General features: G+C 35.9%; 1 protein-coding gene across 1 annotated transcript in view; it reads left to right on the top strand.

Moving 5' to 3' along the window:
* Positions 1–19,178, top strand: part of MARCHF6 (membrane associated ring-CH-type finger 6) — a 66,000-nt gene that overhangs the window by 27,135 nt on the left and 19,687 nt on the right. The window contains exons 6-17 of the mRNA XM_037165438.2: positions 1,583–1,751; positions 3,453–3,642; positions 5,280–5,341; positions 6,129–6,161; positions 8,289–8,340; positions 11,993–12,051; positions 13,304–13,384; positions 13,627–13,695; positions 13,775–13,849; positions 14,703–14,837; positions 16,888–17,007; positions 18,487–18,587. Of these exons, the coding sequence (XP_037021333.2) occupies positions 1,583–1,751; positions 3,453–3,642; positions 5,280–5,341; positions 6,129–6,161; positions 8,289–8,340; positions 11,993–12,051; positions 13,304–13,384; positions 13,627–13,695; positions 13,775–13,849; positions 14,703–14,837; positions 16,888–17,007; positions 18,487–18,587 (1,146 nt within the window). The remainder of the gene's footprint in view (positions 1–1,582; positions 1,752–3,452; positions 3,643–5,279; positions 5,342–6,128; positions 6,162–8,288; positions 8,341–11,992; positions 12,052–13,303; positions 13,385–13,626; positions 13,696–13,774; positions 13,850–14,702; positions 14,838–16,887; positions 17,008–18,486; positions 18,588–19,178) is intronic.

Genomic DNA, 19,178 nt, shown 5'->3' with positions numbered 1-19,178 from the left:
CTAATATGGCCCTAGCTGGGGTGCCTTGGTTCTCTTTCATGTAGTCTCTTATTCCAGAAGGCTAGTGCCGCTTTTTTATGTCATGTCTCAGGGCAGCACTCCAAAAGGGTGAGAGTGGAAGTTAGCAAGTTCTCTTCCAGGCTCTCGAACATCACCTTTTGTCTAGGCAGTTCACAAAACCAGCCCAGACTCAAGTTGTGAGGGAAAAGGACTCAACAAAGTGTGTCATTTAAAATCAACGGCAGTTGTTATTCTTATTGCTGTGGATAGGGAAGGAGTACAGAAAGGGGTAATTTAGTCCAGCCTGTGAAAGTTTTAATGGTTTGGGGGGTTCTTTAGAAGGAGAATACTAAGATTACTCTTTTGATTGTTCTGAAGATTCCAGATAATAATGACTGCATCAGTTAAATTTGGAGCTGCTACTCCAAGGTCTCCCAAATTGACCCTTCCTTAGGTTTTCTGTAGAGGCAGAAAGTCATTCCTTTATGACAATGGATTTCCAAAGTCTACCAAGATTCTTGAGTTATTCTTGAATTATTCTGAAATCAGGCATAGACTAGGGAAGAATAAGCCCCTTCAGAGAGGAAAAGAAAAAAGAAAGAGTATCATAATACTCCATATATTTTCACGTATGATTACAAGGGAACCAAACTTTGTGTATCTGAATTTGTTGAACTACTATAATACAGGGTCCAGCACAAATAATGCCCCTGTTTTTATTATAAATTTTTTATTAGAAAATCATAGGCATGTAATTCTATAATATAACAGTATCACACTCGGGCACACCATATGACACTTAAGGTGAAGTGTTGAAATTAAAACTATAAATTATTACACCAGTATGATTGATTACCCTACCAACCACACTCAAGCATGTATTACTTCTACTAGACCCAATATACTTTTGCTGTACTTGGCAGTTAGATCAAAATCCAATCTGCTTTCTAAGTGACAGATTTCTAAGTGTGTTACAGACTTCTTTGTCTTACATGTGCATACTGAATAGTTTTTAGCCTCCTTTCTTTGTGTTGTCATTAGGCCTTTCTGGGGGTGCTTTTCCACCTTTCTGATTTGCTGATTTTCTTCATTTGTGTAGGCTCAGGTGTCAGCTAACCACATTTGTTAAATTTTGTGTATAAAATAAGGACGAAGAAATTTTTAGGGTTGAACAGACATTAATCTTTAGTAAATTACATTCTTGGACTTTGTCTAGTTTTGGGTGCTTTTGGGTTTTTGCTTGCCACTTTCCTGCTTCTAAGCCATGTTCAGTCAGTGGATAGCTCATGTCTGTTTGGTTCTGATATTATTCTTTGCCTGCTATAGTATATACACATATATTAAAAATATATATATAAATAAGTATATTTGGCCAGCTTATAAGATAGATTTTCATCATCCTCAAAAATAAAATTTTTTTGAGAAACTGATTTTCACCCAGAAAATCATGAGTTTTCTGGATATTTTTCTGAGATTTTAGTGTAAAATGAAATGTTTTAGCTAATGAAACTAGCTTTAGTTTGTTTGGTTTTCTTAGGTGTTCTTTGCAGTAATTTCATATAATTTTTTTATTTTTTACTAGGGACAATTTATTGGCAGATTGTTTGCAGGGTTGTTTTGTGGTGACGTGCACATTGTGTGCATTCATCAGCCTGGTGTGGTTGCGAGAGCAGATTGTCCACGGGGGAGCACCGATTTGGTTGGAACATGCCGCTCCACCCTTCAATGCTGCTGGACACCACCAAAATGAGGTAACTCCCCTCACCCTTGAGTTCATTTTATTGGGGCAAGATATGAGGATTGTCACCTTCTAAGACCCACATCCTTGACTCCTATGTCCCTCATTGTGAAGGAGAATAGTGAAATGGTCCTACGTCCCTCATTGCAAGGCAGAATAGTGAAGTTTGTGAGAAGGTGAAGGGAGATGTGAAAAAAGAAGAAAGCTGCTGCGATTTGGCCTCATAAATTTCTAGCAAGATTGGGAGCACATCAGAGGTGTACTAAAGTACTCTTTCATGGCCTTTGCCTAGTTTAACTGCTTAATGCTGGCCTGGAAGTTAAGACACAAACTTCTGCATGCTTCTGACATGCTATGTAACAGTAAGGAGGCAGCTTACCCTCTTTGTTCATCAGTTTCTTTGTATATAAAATGCCTTGTCTTTGCTGTTTCTAGCTGGAACATTACCAAAAGTAAAAACATTGGGACACTATAACAATGATGTTCAGTTTTACTTTTTCTTTATGAGAGATGACAATCTTAGATGCTAGAGCACTTGCTTAGAGGCATTAAGAAGAGAAGGAGAGCCCTGGCTGGTATAGCTCAGTGGATTGAGCACTGGTCTGTGAACCACAGGGTCACTGCTTCGATTCCCAGTCAGGGCACATACTTGGGTTGCAGGCTAGGTCCCCATTGGGGAGTATGTAAGAGGCAACCACACACTTATGTTTCCTTCCCTGTCTTTAAAAAAAGAAAGAAAGAGAAGGAGAACAAATTATTTTTAGTATTTTGCTCACTGAGAAATGATGGGGTTAAAAATGTAAAAAAATTAAGTACTTACATATGAAAACAATCTATACTTCATAAAATTTTGTTACACAAAAATTGTAAGATACTTGGAATGAAAATTAACAATTTAATTTTTCATGAAATGACCTGCTTTTGTCAGTGTGCAGATTGATTTCATCAAATTCTGCCATGTTGTTTTCTCTACAGAATTAGGTAAGAGTGCAACTTCTCCTTGGAAAATCATACATATGAAAACGGGGTTATAAAGAAAGGACACTGTTCTTATCTACCGTTAATACTTTTATTATTGGACCTCATGTTTTGAAGCATTTAATGTTCTTCTTAAATCTCCATTAATTTAATGGGAGTTGAGTGTCTTAATTAACTATAACTATGTCTTTGTTTGGTAGGTAGTTGCACTCAGGAAGAGCCAGAGGGAGTTGCATATGGGAACTGATAAAGTCTGTATGGACAGCTTTACCTACAGAGCTATGTTTTTTCAAGTGTTTAACTGTTAACTGAGAATGAAGTTTTATATCTCTATGTGTATAAAGAAACAAATAGATCCATAAATATATATGTTTTTATCCTTGAGGTGATCATTAAAGATAGGAGTTATCTTCTAAAGAAGTATTATGTATGGAATGATATATTCACAGTAGTCAGATGTTTAACTCATTATTTGTGATGCTTTATGAAATGGTACTCCCTAAATTATACTGAGTGGATATATATACTGTTAAGTGAGTTTATGTCCTTCTCTATCAAGTTGATCCAAAATAAGATACATTTAGAAAAAATGACTTTGGTAGGTGGGTTTTTTTTTTTGAATTTTAATAGTTTGTGTTTGTTTGATAGTTTGATTTTTTTAGAAGAGAGAGCTTGATTTGGAAATAAAGCAAAACTGAGACAAGTTAGCTAAATGTCTGGGCTCTTGTCATTTTAGGCTCCAGCCGGAGGAAATGGTGCTGAAAATGCTGCCCCTGACCAGCCAGCCAACCCACCAGCTGAGAATGTGGTGGTGGGGGAAAACCCGGATGCCCAGGATGATCAGGCAGAAGAGGAGGAGGAAGAGAATGAGGAGGAAGATGAGGCAGGCGGGGAAGATGCAGCAGAAGCCAACAATGGGGCCCAGGGTAATGGCTGCTGGATTGTTCTTAACCCTCTTTCTCTACCATGAGTCCATTCCCAGACTGTCACGGGGAGAAGGATTGGACTTTTCAAAATTTAGTGGGTTTAAAATTGTGTTTTAACCTGTTTTTACTTTATTTTGGCAAACTTTTGTGTATGGATATGCTTTTTTTCCTATGAAGCAGGGTTCATTTTGTGTTTTAAAATATTACTTCAGCCCTGCCTAGTGTAGCTCAGTGGATTGAGCGTGGACCTGTGAATCAAAGAGTCGCTGGTTTGATTCCCAGTCAGGGCACATGCCTGGGTTAAAGGCTGGGTCCCCAGTTGGAATTGTGTGAGAGGCAACCACACATTGATGTTTCTCTTCCTTCCTTTCTCCTTCCCTTCCCATCTCTCTAAAAATAAATATATAAAATCTCGAAAGAAAATCTTACTTCAGCAGAACTTGTATAGAATGGATAGGAAGAAAGTATTTGTAAGTTGGTACAGTTCCTAGTTTTTTTTAAGAAGGAATTTGATAACAGATTCATCTTATTCTTTTACCATTCTATTCAGTACTTTTAGTATCATAGAAGAATTTGAAGTGTACGCTGTAGGTTAGATGCAATCTTAAGAAACCAGTCTCTCCTTTTCCAGCAGTGTAACTACAGTGTAAAAGGAGGTCTGAGACTAGGCCCCTCCCTCAGTTGGCTGTTAGTAGCTCAGTGCCTCCTTTTTTCTATTTCTAGCCAGAGTCTTCCTGTAAAGCACTGCATTGTCTCTTGGCCCACTTGATATTGCTAATATCTGAGTGTTCCTGTGTGCCAGGCACTCAAACACTGGGGCCTGCCTTTGTGGAGTTTTTCTGGGCTAGCAGTGAATATCCAAGTGAGCAAATTTATCATTACACATTGTGATGAACATTGTGCAGGTTGCTCTGAGGATGCTACTGGGGGGAGACTTCTTTAGACAAGATGTCCCAGTAGCTCACAGTAACTCTTATTTGAGCAGTGACCTGAAGGAAGAGAAGTGCGCTGTGCAATGGGGCCTTTGCCAGGGAGAGGCCAGTATCAGTTCAAAGACTGAGAATGCAGCCTACTGCTACCCTAGTCCTTTCTTACCATTTCTGTCTCAGGCTAATATATTACCTCCTGACTGGTCTTCCTTCTTTCATTCTTGCCCCACACAGAGTCAGATTGCTCTCCTGTCTTTAAAAATATTCAGTGGTTTTCCAAGATACTAAAAAAAATAAATAAATAAAATCTAGGCTTCACATTCCTTTCACATGATCTAATCCTTGTCTGACTTTCATACTATATCTCTGCCTTCTCCTTGCCCAGAGAATTCTAGTCTCCTGGCTTCTTTTCACAAATCTTCTAGAGTCATTCCTGATTCAGAGGTGTTGAATTCTTCTCTTTCACGTAATCCTATTTATTTCCTTTCTAGTACTTACCATGTACTAGAATCACCTTAATTATTTTATATGTTGTATTTATGTATATGTATTCTTATTTATTGCCTAACAAGCAAATACTCATATGGAAAATTTTTTAAATGTGGTTTAGCTTCTCAACAACAGCTTACAAAACTGAATTAGAGGGTGCATTTTATTATTTATAGATCAAGTCCTGTCAGTAATCTTTAAACTCAATTTTACTTCCAGACGACATGAACTGGAATGCTTTAGAGTGGGACCGAGCTGCAGAAGAGCTTACGTGGGAAAGAGTGAGTAAGACTTTTTTCTGTCAAGCATCAGTGTTTTAATTCTAAAGTTGGGCATATTTAGATTTATATGCCAATTTTGTACTTACATTTGATGTTCTACTTACAATAGAACTTTTAATTTCTAGAGAAAATTAAGTGATATTTTTGTATCATAAATACTAGAAACATGATACAGATCTACTGATAACTGTTTTTCTATCTTCTTGTGTTTAAAATAAACTTTGCTATACTTAGGGAAAGTTAAACCTGAAATTGTTGACTTTCAAAAAATGAAGTAACAGTTTTAAGTCTCATTCTGGTGCTTCAGTTGACAATATAGAATTGTATCATGAGATCTTGACTGGTTTCATAACTAATGTAAGAGTGAAACCCCAGGTAGAATTTTTTGACTTGAAAACCATGATTTGAATTAAAAGGAGACCCAAAATACAGAGTCTGGCACAAGCGAAGTTCCCTTCTTATTACAAAATCATAAGCATGTAATTCTGTAACAGGACAATATCACACTCAAGCGCACCGTATGACATTTTAGGTGAAATGTTCAAATTAAAACTATAAATTACACCCATGTTATTACCATACCAACCACACTCAGGTAGGCCTTACTTCTGCTGGACCCTGTATAAAACTCCCATGTACAGGAATTTTTTACTCTCTGAAAATTATAGGCTAGAAAGCAGTGGGTAAGGATTACATTAAAGATATTAAAAGGAAAATGAGCTGTTTTGATAAATAGAAAAAAAATCCTGTTTTATCTTGAATTAATGCATATTATTGTCTATTTTAGATGCTAGGACTTGATGGATCACTAGTTTTTCTAGTAAGTAAAGCTAATATTTTTTAATAATAGAATTGTGACTTAATCATTTGTGTTAATGATCAAATGTTTCAAATTACAATATGCATTGGCTTTTTTATACTAAAGATCAAAATGCCCTTGATTTTTGACTACTGGGTATGTTGAAGTAAGTTTGTTATGTGCACTGAAAATATTGGCAAAGCATAAAAGTAATACTATTTAAAGGAAATTATTAAATATTTGACTTTTAGAAAAGAAAAGGAAATACAAAATGAATAGAAGTTAAGAACTTGGTCTTTTAAAGTTCTGTCTTATGATGTTTAAATGCTCGCGCTGGTGAAAATGGAGCAGTTTTGCAATATTCACAAGGAGAGCCCCAGGCTTATCATAGGTTTTCACCTTTTGCTGAATCCTACCCATCTTTATGTTGTTAATAAAGAGTACAGCTCAAGGTGCAGAACAGTTCTTTAATAAACCTATTCTTTAAAGGGGAAATAAAACTTTTTAAAGATTCTGTAATACAAAATCACTTGGTTTTGGGATTTTGAGTGGTTTTGGGCACCAAGATGACTTTGGCTGCAGGTAGGAGAACCCCCAGTGACCAAAACCATAACGTGAGTCCAGAAGAAGGATGGGCTTGATCCAGAAGCCCAACAGTGTCATCAAAGACCCAAATAAGTCTGTTTGCTCTGCTGTCCACCGAGTTGGCTTCTTCCTCAATAGGAAGTTGAAGTTAGTAGTTATACTGAGGAATGTACCTGATGGTAATTCATAGATGAGTGAGAATGTGATGTTAATGAGCTCCTATTCAAAGTTTGAACAGTCAGTATAGAAGGTATGTTATTTGGCTACATACTCATTTATATCTCTTACCTTGTCAGTCCCTCATAGGTGAGTGACAGAAGTCATTGAGGCAGTGGTGTTGACTCAAGCCCATTCTAATTTATGGAAAAAAACCATTTATAGGATGTCTTCATTTATGGAAAAATATTTTTAGTATCTACTGTGTGCCAGCTATTGTGGTAGATACTGGGAGATTCAGAGATTAATGAAATTAGGACCTTATACTCAAAGATGCTTTATAGTTTAGTAGAGAGAAATGACCATGTGAACAAGGCAATTCAGAGGCACTATGTGTTAAAGACTCAGTGACAGAAAGTGCACATAGGACACAGTGCTACAGAAGAGGGCTTGGTTAGGTGTTTCTTAGTGGAGTTTGTCAGCAGGAATAATTTAGATAAGATAACTTAGAGATTGAGGCACAAAGGATGTTAGGGGATATGAACAGTTTGGGAGCTCTTAAGGCAGAGAAACTGAAAATAATCAAGGGACTTGAGCTGGCATGGTAAGAATATAACAGTCATCTCTTAGAAAACTCACTCTTCTTACCAGAAGAAGGATTTGTACCAGATTGGGGACTTGATTAGAATAATTTTCCTAAAAAGAAAATCTTAAGAGTGTTGGCCCTTATGGAAGAATCATTAACTTGTTGGGGCAGTAGGTGGTAGGCCTAGACAGATAGGCTTGGATTTTATGGTGTCAGCACAGAATGTGACTAAAGTATATGTGACATAGCTGGAGGAATAGATGGTGGCAGTCATCTTGGAGGTGAAAATACATGACTGTGGAAGTGGATCAGTGGCCCAGTGAGAATGAGTATTCTAAAGCAGGAGCAAAGAAAGCCAGGATACCATAGGGAGAAAAGGGACCAGAGAAGACCTTGCAGAAGTCATGAGAACAAAATAGACACTGAAAGAAGCACTGTGCATTTTTACATTAATATGTTGTTGGGAATTTATTGTGGTTTTCAAATCTTCCGTGGAATTTTTCAGTGTCGTTTGACTTAATGCAGTCTGGCATTTATTTATGCAACTCAATATAGTTTGTGGTGGGTTATTAATTTCTGAAGAGAAAATGTTTATGGATTAATTTCTTTGATTTTTTTTCCTACATGTAACATTACGAACTTTGAATTGTATTATTTATTTCTATGACTTATCTAATGAAAAATTTAAAGTTGCACATAATTTTTGGAATTAAGTCTCAATTATAGAGTGAAAATTTCAGTCTTCTAATTGAAGAAGTAGAGGAGACTAAACATATATCAAATAGGAATTGAATGTGTTTTATTAATGTTCTTTTCCTTAGGAACATGTCTTCTGGGTGGTGTCATTAAATACACTGTTCATTCTTGTTTTTGGTAAGTGGTGTTTATGCTTTTATTTATTGTATTATGGTCATTTAGTTTCTAGGAGCCTTCTTGTATAGGTTTTTGTTTAGTTTTTTAACAGGAATATATGGAACAGTTTTAGATAGTATCCTGTATAGGAATTCTGTACAGATACTTTCTTTCCTAAGCAACACTGACTTTAGTAACCTGTGGTTACTTGCCATCTCTGCTTCTGTTGGGCATTTCTGTCTCTTTGTAGAAGCTAGTTTGACTGACTTGAGAATATACAATATTCCGTCTCTGGAATTAATTTTGTGCTGATTATCTGTGTCCCTTCCCTATGGTAGAAGATTTTGGTGCCATGTTTCAAAATCCTGACCGAGGTCTTACCAGAGACCCTAGCTTGGGAGCTGTCACCAGAGGTGGATGTAGGCTTGAGGGAAGACAGTAACCCTTTTCCAAGTGTGAATTTCCTTTAGAACTAATTCAAGTAAATGTAAAGTCACTTCCAGATACTTTCATGACTACAGCTGTGAGGATTCTGTAACAACACACATGAGTTCCCCATGTGTGTTGGAGTAATTAGAGAAAGGAAGACAAGATTAAGGAAATGCAGTTGACAGGTTTTCTGCTTTGGGAAAGGTTAACTAAATCAAGTAAACCAAGACTTTAGAATTCCATCCCTGTGTTTCTCAAAGGAGAGAAGGTGGAGTCTGATAAAATCAGGTTATTATTGGGCTGTGCTATGACTTGTATCTCCTTGGAGGGCCCTCCGACTACAGATCTCTCCACAGATGATTTTTGAGAAACTCCTTCCTTTAATGCAGGTGAGTTACTCCTCAGATGGACTGAGGAGGGAGGAGTAGATTTCCCAAAGGCTCTTCCACTGAATTCCAAGTTATTTGTTTAGTGTTGGGGACCATGTTGTGACCCAGAAAGCAGTTGTTTTCAACAGGACGGAAGCCATGTGGTCACAAAGACACTCAATAGTAAATTGAGGATGAAACAAAAATGATTTCTGAATATTATTGGTAAAGAGTAAAATATAATTATAGGTAACTAGTTGAAACAAAATATGGTGCAAAAAAGATGATGCAAATTAATAGGAAGCTCATTCTTTGTTATTCCCCTTGTATATGGGGTAAAAATGTATCTGTAGATTATTCTGTGTTTATTTTTCATATGTAAAATAATTGATATGTAGAGTGTAAATAATTGAAACTGTTTTGATTTTGACCAAATTTTACTTGAGAAAAAAATGACCAGTAGAATTGTCTTTGCTCTTGTAAGAAAAGATTAATGCTAAATTAATGTTTGGAGGAACAAGTCACCTTGAAAACCTGATTTATAGAAATAACTATTTACATAAAGGAAATATTATTAAATAAATATTTTTCTAATCCAATCTCCTAAGCCTATATAAGCTTTTATAAAGAAAAATTCTGTCTTAGTACACTAAAATACATTATACTTAGGGATCTCTTGAAATGAAACAGTTTTTTTTTTTTTTAGGAATATACTGTATTTCTCCTTTTAGGTCATTGGGATTAAACACATATGTTTTTTTCCTACTTTGGTTGCTCTACTGCAGTTGTCCTCCGGCATTTTAACTCTTGTGGTCATGTATTTGCAGAAGTATCACCTTATAGCACTGCTGTGTCCTAATAGAAGGGAATGATTCTGAGAAACTGACCTTTATCTGTAATTGTGTGGAATAGGATAGAAATTAATTGTTACAATTGATAGGTTAACATTTATATACACAAATAGAGATGAAACTTGAAAGTTTGCCTTTCTCAGGGACCTTCTTAAGTCATCCTTAGAGTTGGGTATGAGAACAAAATGGGAAAAATTCTGTATACGTTTTTTCTTTTTAAAAGTTTCTTGTGCTTTATAATATATACAATATATCAGTAAAATAATATACATGTCTAATTTGTAAATAAATTCAAAATAGATCTTAGACCCATAAATAAATTTCTACCCTTAGATTACTTGACCAAAACTGTTCGGCAGACAGATTCTACAGATTCACTCTAATGTTTTTTTTTTTTTTTTATTGGTCGAGTTCCCTTCTCTACTTCTCTAATCTACACTGTTCATTTTTTGGTGTAATTAAAAGATAATTAAATTTTATTATTAAGAACAAATTAAAATTTTTATTAATACAGCAAGAAAGACAGGGAAAAGAGACTATAAAAATTCTTGCTATGAAAATTTTAAGGATATTTTCTTATTTAACCATAATATCATCACCGCACTTTAGAAAAACCACCAAAATTTAATATTCCTAGCAATTTAACATATTGAAATTCCCTAGATTGTCCTTTAAATGTCATTTTATAGTTGGTTTGTTTGACTGAAGATCCAGATAAGGTCTAGACATTACTTTTGGCTCTTAATCCTTTTGGTCTAGAATATTCTTCTACCCCTCCCCCATTTTTGCCATTGATTTGTTCAAGGGACTTAGGTCAGCTGCCCTCTAAGTGCCTCACGTTCTGTATTTGTCCAGATGCTTCCTGATGATGTTTGTTACCTTGCTTCTGTTGTGTCCAAGGGCCTGAATAGATTCAGGTTCAACATGTTTGGGACAAATCTTTCAGCTGGTGGTGCTTTGCCTAGTAGTAACAACGTATTAGGCGACCTGTGGTGTCTGGTTCTCCACCTTTCTCATCGGTTCCCATGATAGCATCATGAAGCCTCTGTTAGTAGGCTTCGTTTTTCAATTTACCATCAGAAAGTAATGTGTGGGGGTAGTATTTTTTTTAATGCTGGCCTCATGTTATTTATTTATTAAACATTTTTTAAAATCCTCACTCAAGGACATTTCATTTTCATTGCTTAGAGAGAGAGAGAAGGAAACATCAGTTGGTTGTCTTCTTGTACATGCCCTGACTGGGCAACCTGAGTAGGTTCCCTGACTGGGAATTGAACCTTTGACCTTTTGGTCCATGGGACAAAATTCCAACCAACTGAGCCACACTGGCCAGGGCAGGGAATTTTCGTATCATGAAAACATCTAGTGTTTCATCAACATTTGACCTATTGATTTTATTATCCCTTGATGATACTTGCCTGAAATAATTTATTAGGCAGTTCAAAATGGTTCTTTTTAAATTGTCATTTTTCACATTTATGGACTGGCTTTTCTATAAAGAAGAACTTATTATTAGCTAGAGCTGTTTAGTAACCTGAACTGTTCAGAAGCAGCAGGACAGGTGAGCAGTTCTTTCCCTTTAAATGTCAGTTTTCAGGGTAAGGAATTGATGAGCTAACTACTTCCATAGGTGATAAAAGTGTTTTCTGTGATGTTGTTTTTTTCCTTTTTGTTTTTGTTTGGCCTCCCACTTGTTGAGTGTAATGAACTTAATGGATTTCTATGTATTAAGTGTGTTTTCATTGGTTTGGGTCACTGTTTTTGATGGTCATGTCTTTTTATTTGCCTGTGAAACCTTCTTTTTAGGCAAAGTGGTTCCTGGATCCTTTGCTGTAAGGCTATTAGACCTTGATAACTTTGTTGTTCTTTGGTTATAAAGACTGTCCCAGGAAATACTTGTTTTTAGCTCCAGTTCTGGAATGGTCCATTTTTTAAAAAAGCCTTGGTTCCTTTTAGTGGGAGATTGGTAATATGAGTGTTCATTGTTTTGATTTTGAAGTTTTCATTGTTTTTCCTCCCTTGTAGCATTTTGCCCTTACCACATTGGTCATTTCTCCCTTGTTGGTTTGGGATTTGAAGAACACGTGAGTATAATACTTTTGTAAACTTACTTTCATTGATAACCCCCCAAATTTGATATTTACTGAGCAATTAATAATATTGTGAAGAGTTCATTTATTTCTTAATCTGCCTTATACAAAGGAATAGTTACCCAGCACTGTCTTATTCTTTTCTTTAAAAATTGATAATGAATCAAGACACAGGAGGTTATGTTGCCAGCTAAGGAAGATGTGCTCTCAGATCCCATGCTGCACTGTCTTCTTTCTTGTTGGGTGGACCAGAGGCATTCATGGGGAAATTTTCTTGCCGGCTGATTTATGACCCATTCCAATGAACCTCTGTACCCTTCCCTCCCTTTTCACCCTAGTGAATTTAGATAAATAATAGTACGTCAGTTGATTTTTTTTAAAGGTTAGTCAATATTGGAATGATGGGCTGTAGAGTTTTCTAAAGAATTTGCTTTATTTTTGACAGTTTATCATTGTCAGAGGTGGATAAATATCTGGATGATGGACAACTATCCAGATATTGATGGACAACTGTTTTGGTAGGGGTACAGAAGGACTTAGCTTTTTAAGGAAGAGCTGACCTAGTTAGCTACGCTGTTCAGTTTGTGTACAGGAATCCTGAGAGAGAGCACATTTTGAAGTGTTCCGAAAGGGCAAAGGTGTTTTCAATATTTGATAACAGCTCTCCAAATTCTCACTAGTTGAATGCAAAGACTTGAAAAGTTAGGATGAATTCTTTGATAAATTTTGACTTTCCAAACTATTGCCACTTGCTATCTGAAATTCAGGAACCAAAAATATGTGCAATACTTGTCACTTTCCAAATTCTTGGTTCTGTAAATCGAGAATGGGACAGATTAGAAGAGCAAGGGAAATTTAAATAGTGCCTTCCGGTGGTAGGAAGTGAGATGGCTGTGATGCACTGGACAGGGGGACGGCTTGGGCAATGTGCTGTTGCTTTTAGTGCTCAGCTCTTAGCAAGTTCACTTTAGAGCATTACAGCTTCTTCTTCATTTTTGTAAAATTTAATTCACTCTATTTTGTCTGCTTGAATAAAGTATTATTCTTTAATTTTTTCCTTATCTTTTTATACTGCATAACAATCAGTGGGAGAATCTGGTTTCCAAAGGGGATTTCCTGGTTGTTTTCTAGTTGTAAATTGCCTAGGTGGTTCACTTCTAGTCTACTAGAATTGTTCAATGTATTCTTAAACTGGGGTGGAGGCCATATGGTGCAGTTGAAAATGATTTATTTTTCTTATTTCCAGGTTCAAGCATCTCATTTCGAAGGCCTAATCACAACCATAGTTGGGTATATACTATTAGCAATAACACTGATAATTTGTCACGTATCCTTTAATGAACCAACTTGGGTGTTTAGTGATATTATTCATACCAAAGAGTTAGTCTTGTTACTGACAAAACTATTTGTTTTCCCTTAATCCTCTTAGTAAAAGGTATTTGTAGTGAGGATAAGGGAAGACAAAATATGAAATAAATTCTGTCTGCTAAGTAATATTAACCATTACCTAAATTATTATGTTTTGGTGTAACTTGAAATGCTTCGTTTTTCCTTGACTAGATCCTGTAGGGCTTGGCAACTCTTGTTAAATTTCATAGGTCTCGTCGCTTGCTGGGAGTCTGCTATATTGTTGTTAAGGTAATTGTTGTTATAAGTTAAAGCTGGAAATGATTTATCCCCATTTGGGCGATATTGATGACTTTTGTTTCTGCTTAAGGTCTCTTTGCTAGTGGTGGTAGAAATTGGAGTGTTCCCTCTCATTTGTGGCTGGTGGCTGGATATCTGTTCCCTGGTGAGTTTATTATTTATTATCTTATAATCAAATCATTTAAAGGCTTCAGAAAAGACATCTATAGAATGGGTTTCTTTTAAAGGAAAGCCACTATTTAATAATAATTGGGTTATTTTTTTTCTGAGAATGTATCATGGTGGAGTCTTCAAGCTAATTTTCCTTGAGTACCTGATTTTTTTGAGACTTTGTGCAGATTTTTGATGTCAGCGTATCAAAACCTTACGCTGGAACCTTACTAATAATTGATGGAGAATTTTCTTATTTCACTGTTCTGAATGTTACACTAATGCCAAGACATACATAAAAAGAGCAATCTGATAAAAAGACAGTCTTTGTATTGGTAAATTCAACCCTAGCCATTTGTTTTAACTAAGATGCTCATTTTTTATTATATAATCTTTAGTGGCCATCAGTGATAATCAATTACTGACTTTTCAAAAATATTTTATATGTAGAAAAGCTACCTTTGGTTCTGGGATAACATTTTCTTCCATAGTTTACTATTAAAACTTGTCATGAATGCAGACCTGTAACTAAGCAAAGAAGATACTATGTTAACCAAAAATTATTTTTTTACAGTGGTAGTATTAGTATGGTTTTTACTTAGCAATTGGTTTTTCAGTCTTGATATTTATATTTAAAAATTTTGAAGTGTCATATACATTTTGAAGTAGTATTTAACCTTATATCATTTATCTTTTGTGATACCTTGAAGTGGTCTTAAGAGAACTGTGGCCCCAGAACACAAAAACTATATGCATAGTAATTTTTATTCACTTCCTAGAAAATGGAGGTGTTAATTTGGCAAATGTAGGTGCTACAACTCTTGCTTACCTGTCCTGTTTTGATTTAGGAAATGTTTGATGCTACTCTGAAAGATCGAGAACTGAGCTTTCAGTCAGCACCAGGCACTACCATGTTTCTGCACTGGCTAGTGGGGATGGTGTACGTGTTCTACTTTGCCTCCTTCATTCTCCTACTGAGAGAGGTGAGTTCTGCAGGAAAGTGCCGGTGCCATACATTCACGAAAAGGACTTTGCTTAACCACAAGTCGTGCCTCAGAGGCTATGATTTTCTAACTAAATAATTTTCTCTGTTTTATTCTCAGATGTAATAACCGATAGATGAGTTTGGCTTAATTGCTTTGAATTGTTTTCAGTCATTTGTCTGAAAAAATTGACATATTTTAGTATTTCTGCCTATAATTAGTTACAAATTTGACAGATGAGTAGACTGAGGAGAAAAAGTTAAACAAAAACACACATTTTACTTTTAGCCATCCTCTAGTACAAATTCCTGGAATTTTATAAGGTCTGAGCCTGTCTTGGACTTCCTCCAAGGAAATATAGTGCTGGAAATACCCAAAGGTTATGGTTTTATATAGGATCAGATATGTAAAATGGTCTTGAAGCGGGCACTTTAAGTGTAGAATTGGAGTGAAAGTCCTTTATTTTTCCAGTTCACTTGCTAGATGGGTACCTTACTAATGTGTTTTTGGAATACAGTCTTTACTGGTTTGAAGACAGTGACAGTGAGGTCAGTATTTGATTAGTATACATTGCATACTCAGTCATTTTGGTGCAATAAGAAGTATGAAACTGACTAGTGTACTGGTTGCTATGCATTCCTTTCCTCAATATTACCGCATACTTGCTCTGTGTTAGTCACTGTGCTGTCTGCTGGGGTAATAGTGAAAGCAAAGAGACGATCCCCATTCTCCTTGATTTTATATCCTGGGGTTGAATACAACTGTAGAACCAGTCAGCTTACCCTTTAGTGAGAGCTTTGAGAGTGGCAATGGAGATGTACAAGGAAGGGCCTGAAGGAGCAGGCTGACTAATCCAGTTTGAATGGAATTTAATAGCATAGAGGCTTAATGCTATTCTTGGTGTATTTTGCTAGTTGAAAGTTTTGAAGAGTTGAGGGGGGGATCTGGGGGCCAGCATGTTCTCCTGAATTATATAGTGTAAGTTTATAAGTTTAGTAAATTCTGTTTTCATATTAAGCTTGTATTCTTTCTTTGAAACAAGTGATTGAGACTAAATTAATAATTTTAAAAAATTGTAATTATACATGCTCTCTAAATTACGTTGTTAAGTGATAAAATGTATAAACCGAATTTTTTTCAATTTATCTATGTGTCTTTTTGTTGACACAGAATCCTAATATTTGGAAGTTAGGTGAAACCTTAGAGGTCATACATTATAACCCCATTGTTTAGAAGCTGGAGAAATAGAGTTTGGGCATATGAGAGGCTTTATATAGCATAACTCAGTGAGTTTCGACCACCCAGGACTAATACCCAGACTTATCCATTCATTGCCCCATTACCCACAGACTGTTGAGTGGATGATTTCCACTGAGAGAAGGGAAAAGATGGAGGTAGTAAAATCTAGATGTATAGTGAGAAGTGGTAGGCTTCTTAATTAAAATGACTCTTCCCAGAAAGTGTAAGACAAATCAAATCTTCTATTTAGGACATTTTAAAATTGCAACCTAATGATACAATATAGTGACAGTTTAAAAAAATATATTTATTTTTCGCCCTGGCTGGTGTAGCTCAGTGGATTGAGCACAGGCCTGTAAACCAAAGGATTGCGGTTTGATTCCGTCAGGGCACATGCCTGGGTTGCAGGCCAGTCCCCAGCAGGGGATGCACCAGAAGCAACTATACATTGATATTTCTCTCCCTCTCTCCTTCCCCTCCACCTCTAAAGGTAAATAAATAAAATCTAAATAAATAAATAGGTTTTTTTTTAATCTAGGAGATCTAAATTTGACAAACTGCCCTTTAAAACATGTATTTTTCATTAAATAATTAAAAGCATTATAGGATGTCAAACACAAAATAATTTTTATTAAAGATTCTGATTTAGGAACTTATTTTTTCCCAGGAAAGCCATATGAATTTTCTGGGTCCTATTTTTTTAAGATGCCAAAGTAATTTTAAGATCTTATTTTTCTGTTAATGCTTTAGCTCATATACAGAACCTTGAAGACATTGCTGAGTATTTATAGTGTTTAAAATATGTTTGCAGGTACTTCGACCTGGCGTCTTATGGTTTCTAAGGAATTTGAATGACCCAGATTTTAATCCAGTACAGGAAATGATACATTTGCCCATTTATAGGCATCTCCGAAGATTTATTTTGTCAGTGGTAAGTATGCCTTTTTATTGTTTTTGAAATAAAGTGTGCTACCCTTTAGACTTTTTTAGTGGGGGATCAGGGGACTGGTACAGTAGATTGAAGTAACCTATGAAACATAGGCTCAAACATAGCAGTTCTTAAATAGCAGTTTTTGATTTATATGTATATATTTTATTGATTTTGCTATTGTAGTTGTCCCATTTTCCCCCCTCACTCCCCTCCACCCTGCACACCTCCTTCCACCCACATTCCCCCCCTTTAGTTCATGTCCATATGTCATACTTATAAGTTCTTTACCTTCCACATTTCCCATACTATTCTTACTCTCCCCCTGTCTATTTTCTGGCAGTGGTGGGATACGAACCCACGTCCCCTCCGAGACTGGAGCCTTAATCCAGCACCTTAGACCGCTTCGCCAAGCTACCATAGCTTCCCCTGTCTATTTTCTACCTACCATCTATGCTACTTATTCTCTGTACCTTTTCCCCCTCTCTCTTCCTCCCACTCCCCTGTTGTTAACCTTCCATGTGATCTCCGCTTCTGTGATTCTGTTCCTGTTTTAGTTGTTTGCTTAGTTTGTTTTTGTTATAGATGTGGTTGTTAATAATTGTGAGTTTGCTGTCATTTTACTTAAGGTCAAGTTAAAAAGAGTTCATCATCACCAAGCCCTTACTATATGAAATGTTAAAGGAACTTATCTAAGAAAACGAAGATAAAATAGCAGTTTTACTGGTTTCTTTGATAAATTTAATAAAATGTTTACTAAAACAAAAAGACTTTCTGTTACTTTAGTAGTATACTTAATTACCAAATTATGAGTTTCTGAATTAAAATTAATTTGCATTAAAGCAATGGAGACTTGTTAATAGCTTCTAAATTAAACTCTTGTACTGGTCAGTGTGTGTGGCTTAGTTGAAGCATTGTCTCATAACTGAAAGGTTGTGGGTTGGATCCCTGGTACATACAGGAGGCAACCAGTTGATGTTTCTCTCTCTCTAAAAGCAACTAAAAAACGTCCTTGGGTGAGGATTAAAAAAAACCAAAACTCTTAACAGAGGGTCTAAGTTTCTTTCCCATCTAGAAGAAGAAATTAGCTAGTCAAATCTAAGTTTTTCCAAAATAAAATTCTAAGAGCAGTATTACTCTCTTGGAAACTTTTTAGCCATTAATATGGATTACATATTCTAATGATTACAGATGATTTATTAAGTTGCAGACAATTCTGATCCTTCATGGTGAGTTTCTAGCTCTCCCCTCACATACCCATGCAGTGATTAGTAGAGACAGACAGACAGATAGACAGACAGAGGGGTAGCCATCTCATTCAGGAATGCATTCTTTACACAGTGATCAAGTATAGTGAGTGTGTTGAGTGAGAACACTGTAGGCCCTGGGTGGGTATAGACTTGGATTGCATATTGTTTGAGTATGTTCAGAAATTCTTACAGAAACGATTTACAATGAAGTATGCCCTTTTTCTTACTGCAGATTGTCTTCGGCTCCATTGTCCTCCTGATGCTTTGGCTTCCTATACGTATAATTAAGAGCCTGCTGCCTCATTTCCTACCATACAATGTCATGCTCTACAGGTAAATTTTTGAAATTTGGAAGCTTTACTAATTTAGCTCTGTTAAGGATTTGATATCCAGAGTACCTACCTTTAAAACATACATTTTTTACAGATACTGAAAATTATCTGATAGTTAATTTTGCCATGTTCGAGATCACATAAACATTAGTTTAACAGTTACATTTTCCAAAGGAAGACAGACTTATTTTTCTGCAAATGAAGTTTGCCTTTGTTTAGCATCGAAATGTTTGCCATATCTAATGAGAGTGCGTTAGTAGCATGATCTTTGTGAAAAGCATATCATAAGGAATGTAGCCATAGCTGCACATTTAGTTATGGATTAAAACTAGGATATAAGTCTTATAGATGGAAACTTTTTTTTGATTTAAAAACTTAAGTCACCTGGAAGCAAAGCTTGAGTCTAGTGCCTTAGACCACTCGGCTATCCTGACACCTTTAAGTCATCTAGAAACCTAGTTTCTCACTCCTCCTACATTCCCCTTTTCAGTGATTTGCATTGCCTTTTCAGTCACCTAAAGTAAAAAATATGCCAGGCAAATTGGATTTCTTTCTCAATTTTACTTCTGATTAGACTTAAAATCTTATCTAG

The sequence above is a fragment of the Artibeus jamaicensis genome, unplaced genomic scaffold (assembly GCF_021234435.1).
Source record: "Artibeus jamaicensis isolate MK-2021 breed Jamaican fruit bat unplaced genomic scaffold, CSHL_Jam_final scaffold_369, whole genome shotgun sequence".
In the NCBI taxonomy this organism is placed as follows: domain Eukaryota; kingdom Metazoa; phylum Chordata; class Mammalia; order Chiroptera; family Phyllostomidae; genus Artibeus; species Artibeus jamaicensis.
The sequence above is the reverse complement of the archived record's forward strand: the minus strand, read 5'-3'. Positions and strand labels throughout refer to the sequence as shown.